Genomic DNA, 20,242 nt, shown 5'->3' on the forward strand with positions numbered 1-20,242 from the left:
GGCCAGAATGTTGTCTACCTCATAGACGTCCTCAGCGGAGGCCGGAGCTGGGGAGGTACCTGGATTGTCGGAAAAAGAATTAAGCACAACTGGTTTGAGGAGAGATAAGTGGAAGGAGTTGGGAATCTGTAAGGTGGCCGGTAGTTTTAACTTGTAGACTACTGGGTTGCTTTGCTTGAGGACTTCAAATGGACCGATGAACCATGGACCCAACTTATAGGAGGGTATTTTGAGACGAACATGTTTGGAGGAGAGCCAAACCTTGTCTCCCGGATGGAATTGAGGTGGGTCCAGGCGTCTCTTATCAGCATGATTCTTCATCCGCTCGGAGGATTGAAGTACTGCGGATCTAGTGTCCTCCCAAATGGTGGAAAATTCGCTGATCAGAGACTCTGCGGCAGGGTTGTACACTGAAGCGGAGATGGGAAATGGAATCCGGGGATGTTGACCATAGACCACAAAGAACGGGGACTTGGAAGAAGATTCGCTCTCATGGTTGTTATAGGAGAACTCGGCCAATGGTAGGAGCTCTACCCAATCGGTATGGCGAGCGTTGACGAAGTGCCGGAGGTAGCTGGTAAGGATCTGGTTGATACATTCCACTTGGCCATTGGACTGTGGATGGTAAGCAGAGGAGAAATCCAGGGTGGCATCCAGCAGCTTACACGTAGCTCTCCAGAAACGAAAAGTAAACTGGACCCCGCGATCAGACACAATGTGGAGGGGTAGGCCGTGGAGACGAAAGATGTGATGGATGAAGTCCTTAGCCAGCACAGATGCAGATGGGAGACCAGGCAAAGGGATGAAGTGGGCCATTTTAGAAAAGCGGTCAGCCACCACCCAAATGACAGTACAACCGGCAGAAACAGGGAGATCAGTGATAAAGTCCATAGCAATGTGTTGCCATGGGGCAGCAGGTACGGGAAGAGGCAGGAGACGGCCGGCTGGAAGATGTCTGGGAACCTTGTTGCGGGCACAGGACGAACAGGCCGTGACGAAGTCTGCCACATCCTTGGGCAGGGTAGGCCACCAGTAATGCCGGGTAATGAGCAGAAAGGTCTTCTTCTGGCCAGCATGGCAGGCTAGTTTAGATGAATGACCCCAGTGAAGAACCTTCTTATGATCCAGAACCACTACAAACGTCTTACCAGGTGGGAGACGAGACAGGTCCAAGGGGGCCACATTCATCACTTTGGAGGGATCGATGATATGCATAGGCTCCTCCTCTTGATCGGAAGACAGGAAGGATCAGGACAAGGCGTCGGCTTTAACGTTCTTGTCCGCAGGGCAGTAATGTAGGGTAAAGTTGAAGCGGGCGAAGAACAAAGACCACCGGGCCTGACGCGGATTGAGTCTTTACGCATTCTGTATATATGCCAGGTTTTTGTGGTCAGGGTAGATGACCACCGGGTGCAGAGCCTCCTCAAGCAGGTAACGCCACTCCTCCAGCGCCAATTTGATGGCTAGCTGTTCTCGGTCTCCTATGGAGTAGTTGCGCTCGGACGAGGAGAAGAGCTTGGAGAAGAAGCCGCAGGTTACCATTCTCCCGGACGGAGACTTCTGGGTGAGCACCGCTCCGGCTTCGGAAGAGGAAGCATCAACCTCCAGAAAGAACTGTTTGTTGCAATCCGGACGGTGCAGCACTGGGGCAGAAGAGAAGGCTTATTTTAAGGAGAGGAAAGCCTCCTCCGCTTCGGACAGCCATTCTTTAAGATGTGCTCCCTTACAGGTGAGCGCAGAGATGGGAGCAGTCCGGGAAGAGAAATGTGGGATGAAGAGACGGTAATAGTTGGCGAAGCCCAGGAATCGCTGAATCGCATTCAACCCCTCTGGGCGGGGCCACTTTAAGATGGCAGAGACCTTCTCAGGGTCCATCCGTAGACCAGTCTTAGAGATAATATAGCCCAGGAACGGAAGAGAGGTCTGCTCGAAGAGGCATTTCTCAAATTTTGCGTATAGGTGATTCTGCCTGAGCCTAAGCAGGACCTGACGAACATCCCTCCGGTGTGTGGGAAGATCCGGAGAGAAGACAAAGATGTTGTCCAGGTACACCACCACGCAAGAATATAAGAGGTGTAATGCAAACGCCCGGGATGAGCGGCGTGTGCGTGTGATTCCACTGGACCGTGCCGGAGAGTGAATGCCTGGAGGGGCGTAACTAGGTATTCACCCGATCCGACCAAGGTCGCACGACGGCATACGACGCCAGTGCACCAAGGAGGAACCGAGCAGAGGGACCAGGTGCTACTCCAGGACAGACCACGGACACGGCTGTTGACCCACACAGGGGAATACAGGAACAGACTGGTAGGCTGGCACACAGACTGGTGGGAATAGGCAGGCACGACTGGTATGCAGGCAGGCGGGTATGCAGGCAGGGGGGTACAGGCAAGCACGGCTAGAGTGCAGACAGGGAGGCACTAGCAGGTAGGAACACAGGGGGGATAGGACCCAGTACACACTGGGACTCAGGAACAGAACCACAGATGTGGCAGACAAACACAGCAGAGTGAGGCCGCCCAGAGAGGTGAGCAAGAGCAGGGCAGGACAAGGCCACCTGGAGCGGTGAGCAAAGGGTCAGAGCTGAGCGAGACTGCCGGAGCAGTGAGCAAGGAGTCAGAGCAGGACGAGGCCGCCTGGAGTGGTGAGCAAGAGCAGAGCAGGACGAGGCCGCCTGGAGCGGTGAGCAAGAGTAGAGCAGGACGAGGCCGCCTGGAGCGGTGAGCAAGAGTAGAGCAGGACGAGGCCGCCTGGAGTGGTGAGCAAAGGGGTCAGAGCGGGCTAGAACCACCAGAGCGGTGAGCAAAGGAGTCAGAGCAGGCTAGAACCGCCGGAGCGGTGAGCAAAGGAGTCAGAGCAGGCTAGAACCGCCGGAGCGGTGAGCAAAGGAGTCAGAGCAGGCTAGAACCGCCGGAGCGGTGAGCAAAGGAGTCAGAGCAGGCTAGAACCGCCGGAGCGGTGAGCAAGGCAGAGCAGGGGGGACAGGGCTCTGTTCACACAGAACAGACAGGAAGGGAAAGGCAGAGCCAGATACCCACAGGGTACTTGCAGTGAAGTAGCGAGTGGACCACAAACTCACAAACGGGAGTACAGAGACAACAAGCAGGAGTTAGGTACGAGTTCAGACTCTGCAGAAAAAGGAAGGGAACGGACATAGAGGCAAAACAGGTAAAGGATAGGAGAGAGTTCAGACTGGAACTGAGTGTACGGAGGAGACCGACACTGCAGCGGAATACAGGAGCGGGTCTGGGAATACAGCCCCCAGAGAGGCGGGAGGAACAGGCTAGGAGCGTGTTCAGACAGGCCTGGAAATACAGCCTCCAGGATAGGCAGACAAGAGAACACAGAACGGGACCTGGCACCTTCAGAGTGCAAGCACACACTGAATGAAACACAATGCTCAGGCAGGGATTGATTGGAGCAGCTGGATTATATACCAGGTGACAGACAGCAATAGGCTGAGGACGCACAAGGGGTGTGACCCACAGCAGGTACAAAAAGCAGAAAGTGATCGGGCGCCGCCCTTAAGCAGCAGAAACAGACACAAACAGACAGCATGGAGGGAAGCCAGAGAGACATTCTGGACTGGAGATCAACTGCGCGCTCTTGCACAGTGGGAGATGGACCACTATGCAAGGACACCGCCAGGTATGTTACAGTACCCCCCCCCCCTTACGCCCCCTCTTCTTCAGGCCTGCCAGAATCTTCCGCAGGGAATTCGAGCGCCAATCCTTCACTTCAAGGAGATCACTTCCACTGTCCACAGGAAAAACTGATCTCATCTGGTTAGCTAGAATGCTACCTCCTATCCAGCCATCCTCAGCAACAGACGAAACGGGTGGAGTACCAGGAACAGCACACAAGGAAGTCTCTCTCCACATATTTTCACGTGGCACTCCAGAGGGTACAGGAGACAACTGGAAGTCCTCCACCGGGTTGGAGGGGAGCAGAGACTTGGGGGTAATCTCTGCTTCGAGGTACATCTTGTCAAACTCACAGGAAGAAATAGACGGGTTATCAGGTACAGGATGAGGAAAAGTCGCTGTCTCTTTGTTATCTGGTGGTACCCCGGAGGATTCTGGAAACAACTGGAGGTCCTCCGCCGGGTCAGAAGAGTGCAGAGGCTTGGAGAAAACATCTGCTTCAGAGTACACTAGGTCGGACTCACTGGACGAAGCAGGCGAGGTATCGGGTACCGAGTATTGGAAAGTCTCTGTCCATTCACCACCAGGTGGCACCCCGAAGGGTTCTGGAGACAACTGGAGGTCCTCCGCCTGGTCAGAGGGGTGTAGAGACTCATGGGTAACCTCTGCTTCAGAGTACACTAGGTCGGACTCACTGGACGAAGCAAGCGAGGTATCAGATCCAGGATATAGGAAAGTCTCTGTCCATTCACCACCAGGTGGCACCCCGAAGGGTTCTGGAGACAACTGGAGGTCCTCCGCCTGGTCGGAGGGGTGTAGAGACTCGGAAGTAACCTCTGCTTCGGAGTACACTAGGTTGGACTCACTGGACGAAGCGAGCGAGGTATCAGGTACAGAGTATAGGAGAGTCTCTGTCCTTTTGCTACCAGGTAGCACCCCGAAGGGTTCTGGAGACAACTGGAGGTCCTCCGCCTGGTCGGAGGGGTGTAGAGACTCGGGGGTAACTAACACTTTGGGGTACCCATTGTCAGGCTCACAGGACGGAGCGGACAAAGTATCGAGTACCGGGTGTAGAGAAGTCTCTCTCCATTTGTCATCGAGTGGTATCCCGGAGTATTCAGGAGGCAACAGGGGGTCCTCCGCCAGGTAGTAGAGGTGCACAGACTCTGAGGTTATCACAGCTTCGGAGCATCCTTGGACATGCACACCGGTTAAAGTGGGTGAAGCATCTGATGCCGGGTGCAGGAAGTTCTCCTGTGTGGAGTCTGGATGGGCAGTAGTCTCGTCGGGCAGGAAAACTGGTGCACTACCCACGCACATTACCCGTTGGGGCTTCTCCGGGATACAGGGAGATGAAGCTTCAGTAGGGACTTCAAGGTTGGGGTCAGGAGGTCTCAGGGAGGACAGACCCTGGCGTGACGGCTTGCCTCTACGTCTAGCACGTCTGGACTGCCTCTTGAGGTTGGGAGAAGTATTCCGGAGAGCGTAGTCACCCTGTGAGGACTCTGGGTGGGCAGTAGTCTCATTGGGCTGGAGGACTATTGCGCTACCCACACACATTACCCATCGAGGCTGCTCCGGGATATTGGGAAGTGAAGCTTCAGCAGGAGCCTCCGGGTTAGGATCATCGAAGACCATTAGAAAGGCCACCAGGAAGGCCATTATGTCCAGGACGATAGGATCCTGTGCGTCCCATAGGGGGGTGATCCAATTCAAGGCATCACCCGCTAGGTAAGACATCATGAATCCCACCTTAGCCCGATCTGTGGGAAAACATAGAGGGTAGAACTTGAAGTGTAGCATGCACTGCTCCACAAATGCACGACTCTGTCTTGGATCCCCATAGTAACGTGGCGGATCCGCAGGAACGAGTGCAGAAAGATCCATCTAGACGGGTGCGTAATTCGCCTGGAACTCAGCTAAGGGAAAAAAAAAAATTATTAATTTATTTTTAATGCACGTATTCGCTGGAAAACGTCTCAGAGAGCGAAGGCCGTGGGGATCAACGGGAACCATGGCCTGAGCATGCTCTAATGCACACGCCCGGGCTGAGCGGCGTGTGCGTGTGATTCCACTGGACCGTGCCGGAGAGTGAATGCCTGGAGGGGCGTAACTAGGTATTCACCCGATCCGACCAGGGTCGCACGACGGCATACGACGACAGTGCACCAAGGAGGAACCGAGCAGAGGGACCAGGTGCTACTCCAGGACAGACCCCGGACACGGCTGTTGACCCACACAGGGGAATACAGGAACAGACTGGTAGGCTGGCACACAGACTGGTGGGAATAGGCAGGCACGACTGGTATGCAGGCAGGCAGGTATGCAGGCAGGGGGGTACAGGCAAGCACGGCTAGAGTGTAGACAGGGAGGCACTAGCAGGTAGGAACACAGGGGGGATAGGACCCAGTACATACTGGGACTCAGGAACAGAACCACAGATGTGGCGGACAAACACAGCAGAGTGAGGCCGCCCAGAGAGGTGAGCGAGAGCAGGGCAGGACAAGGCCACCTGGAGTGGTGAGCAAAGGGTCAGAGCTGAGCGAGACTGCCGGAGCAGTGAGCAAGGAGTCAGAGCAGGACGAGGCCGCCTGGAGTGGTGAGCAAGAGTAGAGCAGGACGAGGCCGCCTGGAGCGGTGAGCAAGAGTAGAGCAGGACGAGGCCGCCTGGAGCGGTGAGCAAGAGTAGAGCAGGACGAGGCCGCCTGGAGCGGTGAGCAAAGGGTCAGAGCTGAGCGAGACTGCCGGAGCAGTGAGCAAGGAGTCAGAGCAGGACGAGGCCACCTGAAGCGGTGAGCAAGAGTAGAGCAGGACGAGGCCGCCTGGAGCGGTGAGCAAGAGTAGAGCAGGACGAGGCCGCCTGGAGCGGTGAGCAAAGGGGTCAGAGCGGGCTAGAACCGCCAGAGCGGTGAGCAAAGGAGTCAGAGCAGGCTAGAACCGCCGGAGCGGTGAGCAAAGGAGTCAGAGCAGGCTAGAACCGCCGGAGCGGTGAGCAAAGGAGTCAGAGCAGGCTAGAACCGCCGGAGCGGTGAGCAAGGCAGAGCAGGGGGGACAGGGCTCTGTTCACACAGAACAGACAGGAAGGGAAAGGCAGAGCCAGATACCCACATGGTACTTGCAGTGAAGTAGCGAGTGGACCACAAACTCACAAACGGGAGTACAGAGACAACAAGCAGGAGTTAGGTACGAGTTCAGACTCTGCAGAAAAAGGAAGGGAACGGACATAGAGGCAAAACAGGTAAAGGATAGGAGAGAGTTCAGACTGGAACTGAGTGTACGGAGGAGACCGACACTGCAGCGGAATACAGGAGCGGGTCTGGGAATACAGCCCCCAGAGAGGCGGGAGGAACAGGCTAGGAGCGTGTTCAGACAGGCCTGGAAATACAGCCTCCAGGATAGGCAGACAAGAGAACACAGAACGGGACCTGGCACCTTCAGAGTGCAAGCACACACTGAATGAAACACAATGCTCAGGCAGGGATTGATTGGAGCAGCTGGGTTATATACCAGGTGACAGACAGCAATAGGCTGAGGACGCACAAGGGGTGTGACCCACAGCAGGTACAAAAAGCAGGAAGTGATCGGGCGCCGCCCTTAAGCAGCAGAAACAGACACAAACAGACAGCATGGAGGGAAGCCAGAGAGACATTCTGGACTGGAGATCAAGTGCGCGCTCTTGCACAGTGGGAGATGGACCACTATGCAAGGACGCCGCCAGGTATGTTACAAGAGGTCACCGAAGATGTCGTTAACTAATTCTTGGAAGACGGCTGGAGCATTACAGTGGCCGAAGGGCCTCACGTGGTATTCATAGTGGCCGGGTATTGAATGCCGTCTTCCACTCACCTCCTTGGTGGATCCGGACCAAGTTATACACCCCACGAAGATCGAGCTTCGTGAACATCTTCGCGCCTTTAAGGCAGTCGAACAGCTCAGAGATGAGCAGCAGGGGGTATTTGTTTTTGATAGTAATCTGGTTAAGTCCTCTATAATCGATACAGGGGCATAGTGAACCGTCTTTCTTTTTTACGAAGAAGAATCTGGCTCCAGCCGGGGAGGTAGATTTCTGGATGAATCCCCTAGCCAGATTTTCTTCGATGTAGTCCGACATGGCCCGGGTTTCGGCCAACGACAATGGGTAAATACGCCCACGGGGTGGAGTGGCACCGGGTACCAGGTTGATAGGGCAATCATATGGCCTATGAGGTGGCAGTGTCTCTGCTTCCTTCTTGTCGAAGACATCTGCATAGGACCAGTAAGGTGCCGGTAGACCAGGTAAATTAGCCGGAGTAGACGGAGGTCGTGCCGGGGGAACCGGGACCAGGCAGGTCTCATGGCAATCCTGCCCTCAACGGAGCACCTCACCGGATTGCCAACTCAGAACGGGTTCATGTCTCTGTAGCCAGGGTAGACCTAGCAAAAGGGAGTGAGAGAGTCCAGAAAGCACATGGAAGAAGATCCTCTCTGAGTGCAGCATTTCCACCTGAAGGGTTACAGGCTCAGTGACGAGCAAGATGGTCACTGGAAGGAGTCTTCCATCCACGGAAGCGACTGCCAGTGGTTCAGCCAGAAGTTTGGTAGGAATCTGATACTTCTCTACAAGGGACAGGGAAATGAGATTCCCAGCGGCTCCGGAATCCAGATGGGCGGTTTCAAAGAAGCGGTTCTCTCCACAGGAAATGGACATAGATAAAGTCAAGAACGGAGAGGATTTGCTCTTGCCTAGGATGACCTCTCCGAGCGGTCCTAGACACTGGAGTTTCCCGGCTTCACTGGTCAGGAACGGATCAGGTGCTCCTTACTACCACAGTAGAAACAGCTCCCCTCGGCTCGGTGTGTTTCTTGGCGAGACTTGACTATCTTGGTCTGGTCGATCTGCATGGGTTCGGGCGAGCGTGCCCGGGGAGTTGCTGGTTGGGAGGCAGGTTTCTGAAAAACAGGAGCAAGATGAGGAAATTTTCTCTCCCGGGTAGTCTCCTTAGCACGTTCTAGGAAACGGATGTCAATCCGGGTAGCTAGTGACACCAGGTCATCCAGGGTGGTAGGCATGTCCCGGCCGGCTAGCTCGTCCTTAATCTGACTGGAAAGACCCTCCCAGAAGGTGGACACCAGGGCCTCGTTGTCCCAGTCAAGCTCGGAAGCGAGAGTACGGAACTGTATGGCATACTGGCCCACAGTGAGACTCCCTTGGTGGAGACGGAGCAATGAGGAGGCAGTAGAAGTCTTTCGTCCGGGCTCATCAAAGATCCTCCGGAAGGCAGTGAGGAAAGCCGGAAGATCGTACAACAGGGAATCCCCTCTCTCCCATAGAGGGTTTAGCCATGCCAATGCTTCCCCGGTGAGGTGAGACATGATGAACGCCACCTTGGCCCGGTCGGATGGAAACTGATGTGCCAGAAGTTCAAAGTGCAGCATGCACTGGTTCAGAAAACCCCGAAATAAGACGGGGTCACCCCCAAAACGAGGAGGCGCAGAAAGCCGGGTGCTAGGCTGGATGCCGTGGTATTGGTAGGCAGCGGTGCCGCCGGAGCATGTGTCGCTTGGGTCGAGGCGGGCACAGGTGGGACAGACAGCGTGTCCAGGCGGGAGTTGACAGACCGCAGGTAGGTCAGGATGGTTTCCTGTTGGGATCTCTGACGAGAAACCTCCTGGTACAGGTCAGCAACAAAGGAGCCTGGGGGCCACCGGGTTCCATGGCCCGTGCAAACTGTTACGGATCCGGGTGGTGGAACCTCTGTGCTGCAGTGCAAGGAGGGACCAGAGGGGCGTAACTAGGTATCAACTCAGACTGACCAAGGTCGCACGGCGGCTCAATCGACTCCGTGAACCAGGGAAGGACCGAGCAGAGGGACCAGGTGCTACTCTGGGCCTGTCCTTGTATGAGAGCAGGTGACTCCCATGGTTAACTGGCAGGAGCCTCCGGGTAGGCACGGCAGGTAACTGGTAGGAGCCTCCAGGTAGGCTGACTGATAGGCATGGCAGGTAACTGGTAGGAGCCTCCAGGTAGGCTGGCTGATAGGCACGGCAGGTAACTGGTACGTTCTCCGAGTAGGCAGGCAAGCCAGGCCCATAGACAGACTGGCGGGTTTGGATCGTAGGCAGACCGTCGGGCTGGAGAGTACACTTGGCTGGCGGACTGGACTGGTAGTCAGGCTGGCGGACTGGACTGGAAGTCAGGCTGGCGGACTGGACTGGAAGTCAGGCTGGCGGACTGGACTGGTAGTCTGGCTGGCGGACTGGACTGGTAGTCTGGCTGGCGGACTGGACTGGTAGTCAGGCTGGCGGACTGGACTGGTAGTCAGGCTGGCGGACTGGACTGGTAGTCAGGCTGGCGGACTGGACTGGTAGTCAGGCTAGCAGCGGAACCTGAGGGCTGAAGCAGAGTTTAGGACACAAAGCTACAACCTTGTACGGACACCTCCATTTTGGAGGAGGTGCCTTTTATATGAGAGGTCCTCCGGCCATTAGCCGGGTACTCCTTAGGACAGCGCACGAGGCCCCTTTAAGAGGGAGGGAGCGCGCGTGCCCTAAGCACAGTACCCGGGAAGCTGCGCGCGCCGGCAGCAGCAGGAAGGCCGGGAGCGCGGTGGTAAGGGGGACGGCGTCTCTGCCTGTCAGGGGGCAGAGACGCCGATACTACAAAAATGTGCTGCCGATAGCAATCGGAAAATAATTGCACCTGTCACATAAGCATTTTTGCTCTTTCGTTGAGTGTTTAATGATCTGCTTAGATGGGTCGATAAGGAACAATGGTTCCTATGAATGCTCATTCCCTTACTATCAGCTTATCTAAATGGACCTTAACAAAGAACGACTGACAAAAAGGTGACAGGGTCATGGACACCTAAGCTCTCTGATGTAGGTGGGAATTGAAGGTTAGTCTGTCTTGTTTGATTCCACAGAAGAGGAACACTGCAAAAAACATTGCTGAAAATGTTAATGCTGTATATGATACAAAGGTGTGAGAGCACTCACCTGGCTGTGTATGGGGCTGCTTATCCGTGTGTTACACAATATTAGTCAGGTGGTTTAAATGCTATGGCTGACTGTTGTAAGACTCTAACTATGCTCATAAATAATTTCTGTTTCATTCACAGACCATCAAGTGTAAAGCTAGGAAGTTCGAATGATGCCTGCAGAACTAAAAACTACAATCCAGTAGTCCCCAAGAAGAAAAGTGAAGATGTCTTATCAGAGCCTTTGTTCAGAAAAGGTATTAAACATGTAACATCTGAGAATCATGGATCTAGTGCCCCAAGTGTAGTGTCTCTTCGTCCACACACAAGGTATTTTCTTGTTAATGAGCACGAGTCTCGCAAAAAACTCCTTCGTTCAACATCTAGGCTTCCAAGACACTTCCGAATGGATGAGTCTGGTGACATAGTGGAGCTGTACCCAAGAAATGTCAGGAAATATGTTGTCCAGACTCCAAGGAAATCATACTCACCACACCTTAGTGAGGAAGAAGAGGATGAACTTCAGAGAGATCTAATCCGCAGATCCAACCGACCTCGTTCATTGTCAGATCTCCGTCATCCTCCCCGCTTTTACATTGGAGACCGTACTGACAGGCAGATTTTATCAGGCAGAGAGTTAGCACGAATGCAGTATAAATCCTGGGAAGGAGGATTTCAGTTTGACTCCGATAAACCACCACATCATCGCAAGAAAATCACTATGAGGAACTATGATGTTGATGAACACTTTGTGGAACGCCACCGGAAAGTAAAATCAAAGCACAAACGTGAACATTGCCTTACAGAGTCTGACTCGGTATCTAATGCATCTAGCAGTGACCAGCAAAACAGCAGCACTGACCAATACATCCAGGTCATCCATAATAAGGACAAATACATCAAAACGAGCGGAAAGATAACTAAAAAGAAGTCCAAAGCTAGTGCAGACATAAACCCATCTGCATTTAATGAATTAATTTGCTCAAATGTTTAGAATACTATTCATACCACCTACATATGTTTTCATACTCAGTAAATATTAATCTACCAAACAAGAAATTAACCAGAGCACCATATGCAAAACTAACCTTAAAGTCAGCCGCACCAGAAATGCTACTCCAGCCTGGTACAAAAGCTTTGATGAATTGGCCCAGATGTCTGTTGGAAGAGGGGATTTGGGAACATTGGTCTACTTTTGACTTTGTCATAAGGACAACATACAATATATCAAATACAATATTGTCTCCCAACATTTTTGCATCCCAGAATTAAAGCTTGTGGACCTATTAGCAACAGAGTAGTCATTCATTTTGTATGTTCTTATAGTGTAGCTATGTGTAAAACGTATAGTACTTTAAACTGCAATATTTTTGTAAAAGAGAGAGTAAACTTGATTTACCTATAGCAGACAATAAAAATGGATTTTACTATGTATTGTTACCAATTTTCAAAGATTTGTTTTATTATTTGCCTCCTAAATGCAAAATGAAGCAAGTTTCTTAAAAGTCTTCATTAAAAATCTCCTTCCATTTTGCAGGCTTAGAGTATGTGTAAGTCCTTCACCTACAGTGATGCTCTCCAAATTCAGACACAAATCCGCCACTGCGCCGGCCTGTGAAAACTGTTTGATCCCCCCCTTCTGTTAGTGTTAAGTTAGCCATACACATCTGGGACTAAGATTGCGTGACCATCTGTGTGGACCTTATTATCATTCCCCAATGGTAGTTGTCAGGAAAATAAAAATTAGGCAATTATGTATAATCTGCCCTATCATTCTGTTCTCCTGAGATAAATTACTGCCAGGTGTAGCTTAATCCCTTCTACTGAACATGCACAGCCCAGCATACATGTGCATAAGAGACAGGGCTTTAATTGCCACTAGGCACTGGAGTCCGGTGCCTAGGGCTACTAGAAAACCAAGGTCTTTGCAAAGGGAGGGTGAGGGGTGGAAGATTCCTTGCACACTTGCTTTTCCGAAGTTGCAAAGGTACCAATCAGTGGTGTGATCATGCTGCTAAATTTGCTGCAGCACTTTGAGGTTACCTCATTGCTCTGCGGATTTCTCTGCAGTGCCACCGAGGCTGTCAAGAAGTCCTAGCAGGGAGAAGTTAAGTGTTCATTAGAGATGAAGATTCAAAGGACTTTTACTATGAGGGGTTCAGTATACAGAGTGAGAAAAAGTGTGAAAGCACAGTATAGAAAGGGGTAGCATGTGGGAATAGTGTGAAGAGGGGGCACAGTAAGAAGAAGAGGCAGCATGGAATGTGGAAAGGGGGCACAGTATGGAAAGGGGACAATATGGGAGGGGACAGTGTAAATCAAGGGCACACTATGGAGAGGGGCTGTGTTCATAAAGAGGACAATGTAGAAGTCATATTGCATAAAGTGGGACAGTGTGGTGGACATAATACTTAAGGGGGGCAGTGTGGTTGTCATATTACATAAGAAAAGTAGTTATTTTATGAGAGGAGAGTGTGGAGGCCATGTAGCATAAGACAGACAATGTGGGGTCATTTTTTGTGCAGGGAACGATGATATTTAAGCAAGTTTATGAATAATTTCAACCTCAGAACGAACGTTTTACTAGTGCATCGGGTGAATGACAGCCTGTTAGATTTTTGTAAATGCACCTTAAAGAGCAACTAAACTTTTGGGAGATGTTTTTATACTTTTAGTTCTACCCCAAAAATGGTATCAATAAAAAGTAAAATTAGGGAGCCAACAGCAAGTCCACACAAAGCACCATCGACCAAAAAGTGAAAACGTTACAGAACATGGCGTCACAAGGAAAAATTTTTTTAAAAAAGTTACTGCTGCCTTTTTACACATTGTCGAAGATTGCATCAGTTATACAAGGCTGATGTGACATCAGGAGCAATCAGGAGGGCTTGCAACCAGGCGCGGCGTCAGCACCCGTCGCACCCTTGCAAGTGCCTTGGCCCACTTACCGTCGGGCACCCCAGCACGCTATGGGACCCACGAGCAGAGGAGAGCGGTTCCCGCGCCTGCCCCCCCCCCCCAACGCTTGCTCTGGGCCCTGACACAATACTTACCCCTTCCCGTGCCTCCGCAGCAGGTCCTGTATCTTCCGCGCCTGCTACACTGTGATGTCTCAGGTCAGAGGGCGCAATGATGTCTTTCCACTGCGCCCTCTGCTGAGAAGCCACAGCGCACAGCGGGAAGACAGCGAGGACCAGTGGCAGCAGGTGAGGAGAGGTGAGGTGAGTATTTGATTTTTTTTTTTTATGTATGGAGGCATGGTGCATTATATTGGGCACCTGCATGGGGCATTATATGGGGCACCTGCATGGGGCATTATATGGGGGCCCAGGAGGCATGGGGCACCTGCATGGGGCATTATATGGGGCACCTTCATGGGGCATTATATGGGACACCTGCATAGGGCATTATATGGAGTCCCAGGAGGCATGGGGCACCTGCATGGGGCATTATATGGGGGCCCAGGAGGCATGGGACATTATATGGGGGCCCAGGAGGCATGGGGCATTATATGGGGACCCAGGAGGCATGGGGAATTATATGGGGGCCCAGCCTACATGGGCATTATATGGAGGCACAGCCTGCATGGAGCATTATATGGGGGCCAGTATTCTGTATGGAGCATTATATGGGGGCCAATATTCTGTATGGAGCGTTATATGGGGACCAGTATTCTGTATGGAGCGTTAGATGGGGGCCAGTATCCTGTATGGAGCATTATAAGGGGTCCATTATTCTGTATGGAGCATTATATGGGGGCCAGTATTCTGTATGGAGCATTATATGGGGGCCAGTATTCTGTATGGAGCGTTATAAGGGGTCCATTATTCTGTATGGAGCATTATATGGGGGCCAGTATTCTGTATGGTGCGTTATATGGGGGCCAGTATTCTGTATGGAGTGTCATATGGGGGCCAGTATTCTGCATGGAGCATTTTATGGCGGCCAGTATCCTGTATGGAGCATTATAGGGGTCCATTATTCTGTATGAAGCATTATATGGGGCCCATAATACTGTATGGAGGACTTAGTGGTGCCCATAATACTGTATGGAGGACTATGTCGTGCCCATAATACTGTATGGAGGACTTAGTGGTGCCCATAATACTATATGGAGGACTATATTGTCTGGTCTGAACTCTACGCTGTGAGGATTTGCCGGTTTCTGAGCTATTGTAGAATTTACAATAGATATCACTCAGGTAATGTAAGAAGTGAAATCTTTGGCATTGTACTATACCTATATTTCTCTGCAGTATCTGTGCATCATGAAACGTGGTATGTGTTAATGGGGCCCACTGAGCCTTTTTTACTCAGGGCCCACAAACACCTGGAGCCGGCCCTACTTGCAACTATCACATCACATGGTATAGGGTAGCGAAGTGAGGAGGAATTATCATAGCCTGTGGAACCCCCCACCCTCCAACACAAATTCCCTAAAATCCAGACATTTATCTGCAGCTGTTCACCTCACAAAGTGTGCATGCCGTCAACATTTTTTTGCACATCTGTTTTGCTAGTCAAATATTATATCCGTAAACACCAAACCAATACAGCGGCGTGCTGCAGATGCTGGCTTGTTAATCGTGTAAACGCTTAGCGTTTCTTATTCTGTCATTTTTGGGATGGGTGTTGAAATTTGTTGAAAAAATAGGAAAAAATGCAATACATTTAACTGTGCATATCTGTTTTTTTATTAGTCCAATTCAATAACTGTAAACATATACTATATATATGTATGTATACTATGACTTGTTGCCACATTTTGATTTCTGTACGTATATCTACCTACCAATCATTTTTCGTTACATCCTTTTTGGCAAGGGTTGAATAATTGGGGTTTAAAAGATTGACAAAAGTTAATTATAGTGTTGTACGCAAGTGTATTGTACAGTAAATGAAAAAGTGACAATCGTTGGGGTAGTGCAAAATTAAAAAAAACATACTACGGCTAGGAATGTGAGAGCCACTAGCAAACAGCAGAAGCACCACCACCACTAGCACCAGCCATCTGGGCAGTAGTATTACCAAATGCAGGCCTCAATTGGTCTCTGTCCGGTGAGCTTATTAGTGAGGAGGAAGCAGAGGGTATCAAGGATGTAAACGTTTGGGCACCACTGGTCAAAATTATTGTTATTGTGAACAGTTAAGCAAGTTGAAGATGAATTGATCTCTTAAAGGCCTAAAGTTAAAGATGACACACTTCCTTTGTATTTTAGGCAAAAAAAAAATATTTTCATCTTTTACATTTTAAAAATTACAAAAACGAAAAATGGGTTAATGCAAAAGTTTGGGGACCCTGCATGGTTAGTACCTAGTAGGACCCCCTTTTGAACACATCACAGCTTGTAAATGCTTTTTGTAGCAAGCCAAGAGTCTTTCAATTTTTGTTTGAGGGATTTTCATCCATTCTTCCTTGGAAAATTCTTCCAGTTCTGTGAGATTCCTGGGTTGTCTTGCATGCACTGCCATTTTGAGGTCTAGCCACAGATGTTCAATGATGCTCAGATCAGGGGACTGTGAGGGCCATTGTAAAATCTTCAGCTTGCGTCTTTTGAGGTAGTTTATTGTGGATGTTGACGTGTGTTTAGGATCATTATTAGTGATGGGTGAGCATGCTCGGCACTGCTCGGTACTCACCCAAGCGTTGGGGTGCTTGATCGAGTATCGAGCAGTGCCGAGTATTGCGTGGTGCTCGAGTGCTTGGGTCCCTTTAAAAAGCTCATTTGATTCAATTTCTGAATCATCTGAGCCGAGCGCCGCACTGAAGCCAGGTATATACATCTATGCCTATCTATTAGAAAGACAGATGTATATGCCTGGCTTCAGTGCGGTGATCTTGTTAGCACCCTCCTGTTTGTTTTTTCCATCTTGTGTTTTGCGGTCCCGTGACCACCTGCCTTTATATTCCAGCTCCGCCCTTTTGGCTGTGCTGGACTTCAGTGTTGATTGACTGTTTTTCTAGCCAGGTGCTTCAGTGCCTATTTCTGTCAGTTTGCTTGGTCCTTCTGGGACCTCTAGTACCTTTTTGTCAGTTTGTCTTTTTGTGTTCTGCAACAACTTTCTCTGTTCAGGAGGTGTCCCATTTTTGTTCCAGTCCTTAGTTCTTTTAGGGACTCCTTCCTTTATTCTATAGGTCTTCGTTCAGGCTTGCCGAGGACTGAGGCGGGTCCGTTCGCAAGGAACAGGCAGCCCGCTACATCGTAGGGATTCGGCTTAGTCTTACTGTAGGGACAGCTTTCTCCCTTCTTTCCTTAGTACATGTTGCAGATCATAACCGTAAGTCCAGCCCAAAAAACTAAAAGGAAAGAAATTCGGGGATCAGTATGGTTTCCATCCAGGATTTGGCTCAATGCTTGCAGAGATTGTCTCTGGTGGTGGCCGAGCTCCAGCAACACGTGAGTAGCTGTTCCGGAGCGCATTTTGTGGAACCCAAGGTAGGACTGCCTGATGTTTTTTATGATAAACAGCAAGATTTTTTTTCCTTTAAAAATGCTTGTTTGTTATATTTTCGTTTGAGACCAAGGTCCTCTGGGAATGAATCACGCATTGGTTTTATTATGTCACTTTTGCGCAATGAACCACAAGGGTGGGCCTTTTCTCTCCAACCTAATGATTCATGCTTAAGGTCGGTAGAAGAATTTTTTTCTGCTATGGGGCTATTATATGACGATCCTGATCGAATCTCATCTGCTGAGGCAGAACTCAGGCATTTGAATCAGGGGACAGGTGATGTTGAAAATTATTGCACACACTTTAGAAGATGGGCTTCAGAAGTTAAATGGAATGATCCTGCTCTGAAATGTCTATTTCTTGCTGGTCTGAGTGAAAGGGTTAAGGATTTGCTAATTGCATTCCCCGCACCTGAGACTCTGCCGCATGCCATGCAATTAGCTGTTCGTGTGGATAGGAGACTGAGATTTAGACAGAATGAGGTAAATACTCCTGTAATGCCAGGTCCTAGTCCCCAGAAAATCTGCTCAGATGGCGGAGAACCGATGGAGGTTGGGGCGATGTCACTCCACTCTCAGGAAAGAGACAGGAGGTTCGCCGAGGGATTGTGTCTTTATTGTGGTAAAGCTGACCATTTGATTAAGTATTGCGAGCTTCGTTTAAGTAAAGAAAAAAAAAAGGTCAGGTACACCCGTACAGCTTGTTTACGCTCTGCAGGAGTATTTCTTTCAGGGAGTACTACTTTGCAGGAAGATTTGATTGAATTTCAGGTATTTGTGGATTGCGGTTCAACACTTAATGTGATTGATAAAGGGTTTTTGGAAAAGCTTAAATTTAAATCCAAACCTTTGTCATCACCTATTTCTGTGATTGCAATTGATAGCACTCCCTTGAAATGAATTACTCACAAGGTTGCTGCATTTCCCCTCACTATCAATGGACTTCACCAAGAAATTTTGGACTTGGTTGTATTAGATAATTTACCCTCTCCGGTCATTCTAGGTTTGCCTTGGTTAAAACTGCACAATCCTTTACTGGACTGGTCTACTAATGTGATTAAGTCTTGGAGTCCGAAGTGCTATGATAAATGTTGTAATGGTCGCATTGCGGCTGTGGAAAAAGGGGAATTACCTGTACCTATTCAAGATTTTTGGAGGGTTTTTTCGGAGGAGGAGTCGCAAGTTTTACCTCATAGGGATTATAATTGCGCCATTGAGTTTGTTCTGGGAGCTACTCTTCCCAAGAGTCGCTTGTTCAATCTCACTATCCCTGAAAGAAAGGCCTTGGAGGAGTACATACAGACTAGCCTGGCTGCTGGTCACATTAGACCTTCTAAGTCGCCTGTGGCAGTTGGATTTTTCTTTGTTAAAAAAAAGGACGGGGGTTTACGTCCATGTCTGGATTTTTGGGAAATTAATAAGATTACCGTACGCAATTCCTACCAATTGCCGTTAATTCCTGACTTGTTTAACCAGTTAGTGGGGGCCAAGTGGTTCTCTAAAATTGATCTCCCGGGGGCATACAATTTGTTACGAGTTAAGGAGGGTGATGAATGGAAAACTGCTTTTAACACGACGGTAGGTCATTTTGAGAATCTGGTGATGCCTTTTGGTCTTACCAATGCACCTGCATTTTTTCAGAACCTTATTAATGATATCCTGAGACCTTTGATTGGTAAGAATGCGGTTGTGTATTTGGACGACATTTTGATTTATTCACCAGATCTGGAGTCCCATTGGCAGAGTGTACGTGAAGTTTTGCAGTTATTGAGTGATAATTCACTCTTCGCTAAGCTGGAGAAATGTTAATTCTCTGTGCATAAAATTAGTTTTTTGGGCTACATTGTCTCCAGCGAGGGCTTTGAGATGGACCCGGTGAAGGTTCAGGCTGTGCAGGAATGGCCTAGGCCTATTGGTTTGAAATCTATAGAGATTTTTGGGTTTTGCCAGTTATTACAGGAAATTCATTAAGAATTTTTCAGTAATTGTTAAGCCTCTTACCGATCTCACCAGGAAAGGTCCGAATACGGTCCAGTGGACTACTGAGGCCATTGAAGCGTTTAAGCATCTCAAAGAGAGGTTCAGTTCTGCCCCTATCCTTATGCAGCCTGATGAGACCAAGCCTTTTTTGGTAGAGGTTGATGCTTCATCGGTGGGGGTCGGAGCAGTTTTGTCTCAGGAGAACAGGGATGGAAGTACATCCTTATGCCTTCTTTTCGAGAAAATTTTCGGAAACCAAACTGAATTATGATGTTGGAAATCGGGAGCTGCTGTCTATTAAACTTGCGTTTGAACATTGGCGTCATTTTTTGGAAGGCGCTAGATTTCCTATTCAGGTTTTCACAGATCGTAAGAATTTGATCTATCTGGATGCTGCCAAGCGCTTGAATGCCCATCAAGCTAGGTGGGCACTTTTTTTTTCACGGTTTCATTTTTCTGTTTATCCCTGGTACTAAGAATCTCGCAGCTTCTCTCCTATGGTCGGTGCCGAGGAGGAGGAGAGCACTTTACAGAAAGGAGTTGTGGTGGCTGCATTGGACTCCGTTTTGGAGAATGTGATTCTGAAAGCTCAAGATGATGCTCCATCTAACACTCCCCATGGGAGGTTGTTTGTGCCTAGAACCTTTAGGAGAGATTTGTTTGTGGAGTGTCATGAGTCTCGGTTTGCAGGTCACCCAGGAATTTCGGAGACTAAGAGACTTATCAGTCGCAGTTTTTGGTGGCCTGGATGGCAGAAAGAAGTCATCAAGTGGGTGCGTCAATATACGGTGTGTGCTAGGTCAAAGGCTTCACATACTCCTGCTGCGGGGTTGCTTTGCCCTCTGGAGGTTCCTAGTGCGCCTTGGACGCATCTCACAATGCATTTTATTTACTGATCTTCCTGTGTCCGAGGGTTTTACTGTCATCTGGGTGGTCGTGGACCGTTTTAGTAAGATGTGTCATTTGGTTCCATTCATTAAGTTGCCCTGCGCCAAGACACTCGCTAAGGAGTTTGTTAAGGAGATTGTCAAGCTTCATGGCGTTCCCACGGATATTGTTTCTGGTATAGGACCTCAGTTTGTGGCTCGCGTTTGGTGTGCTTTTTGTGACAGGTTGGGAGTCCATTTGTCATTTTCGTCTGGGTATCATCCTGAGTCTAATGGACAGACTGAAAGAAAGAACCAGGATGTAGAACAGTTTAAGCGTTGTT

The 20,242-nt window shown here is 49.7% G+C and overlaps 1 protein-coding gene across 1 annotated transcript in view; it reads left to right on the top strand.

The window, feature by feature from the left end:
* TMC3 (transmembrane channel like 3) overlaps positions 1–12,004 on the top strand; it is a 95,736-nt gene extending 83,732 nt beyond the window's left edge. Inside the window, exon 22 of the mRNA XM_073650842.1 lies at positions 10,742–12,004. Coding sequence (XP_073506943.1) covers positions 10,742–11,594 — 853 coding nt within the window. The 3' untranslated portion in view covers positions 11,595–12,004. The remainder of the gene's footprint in view (positions 1–10,741) is intronic.
* Positions 12,005–20,242: the final 8,238 nt, after the last annotated feature.

Source organism: Phyllobates terribilis, unplaced genomic scaffold (genome assembly GCF_046119375.1).
Source record: "Phyllobates terribilis strain yellow unplaced genomic scaffold, ASM4611937v1 Scaffold_11__3_contigs__length_659146591, whole genome shotgun sequence".
Taxonomy (NCBI): Eukaryota; Metazoa; Chordata; class Amphibia; order Anura; family Dendrobatidae; genus Phyllobates; species Phyllobates terribilis.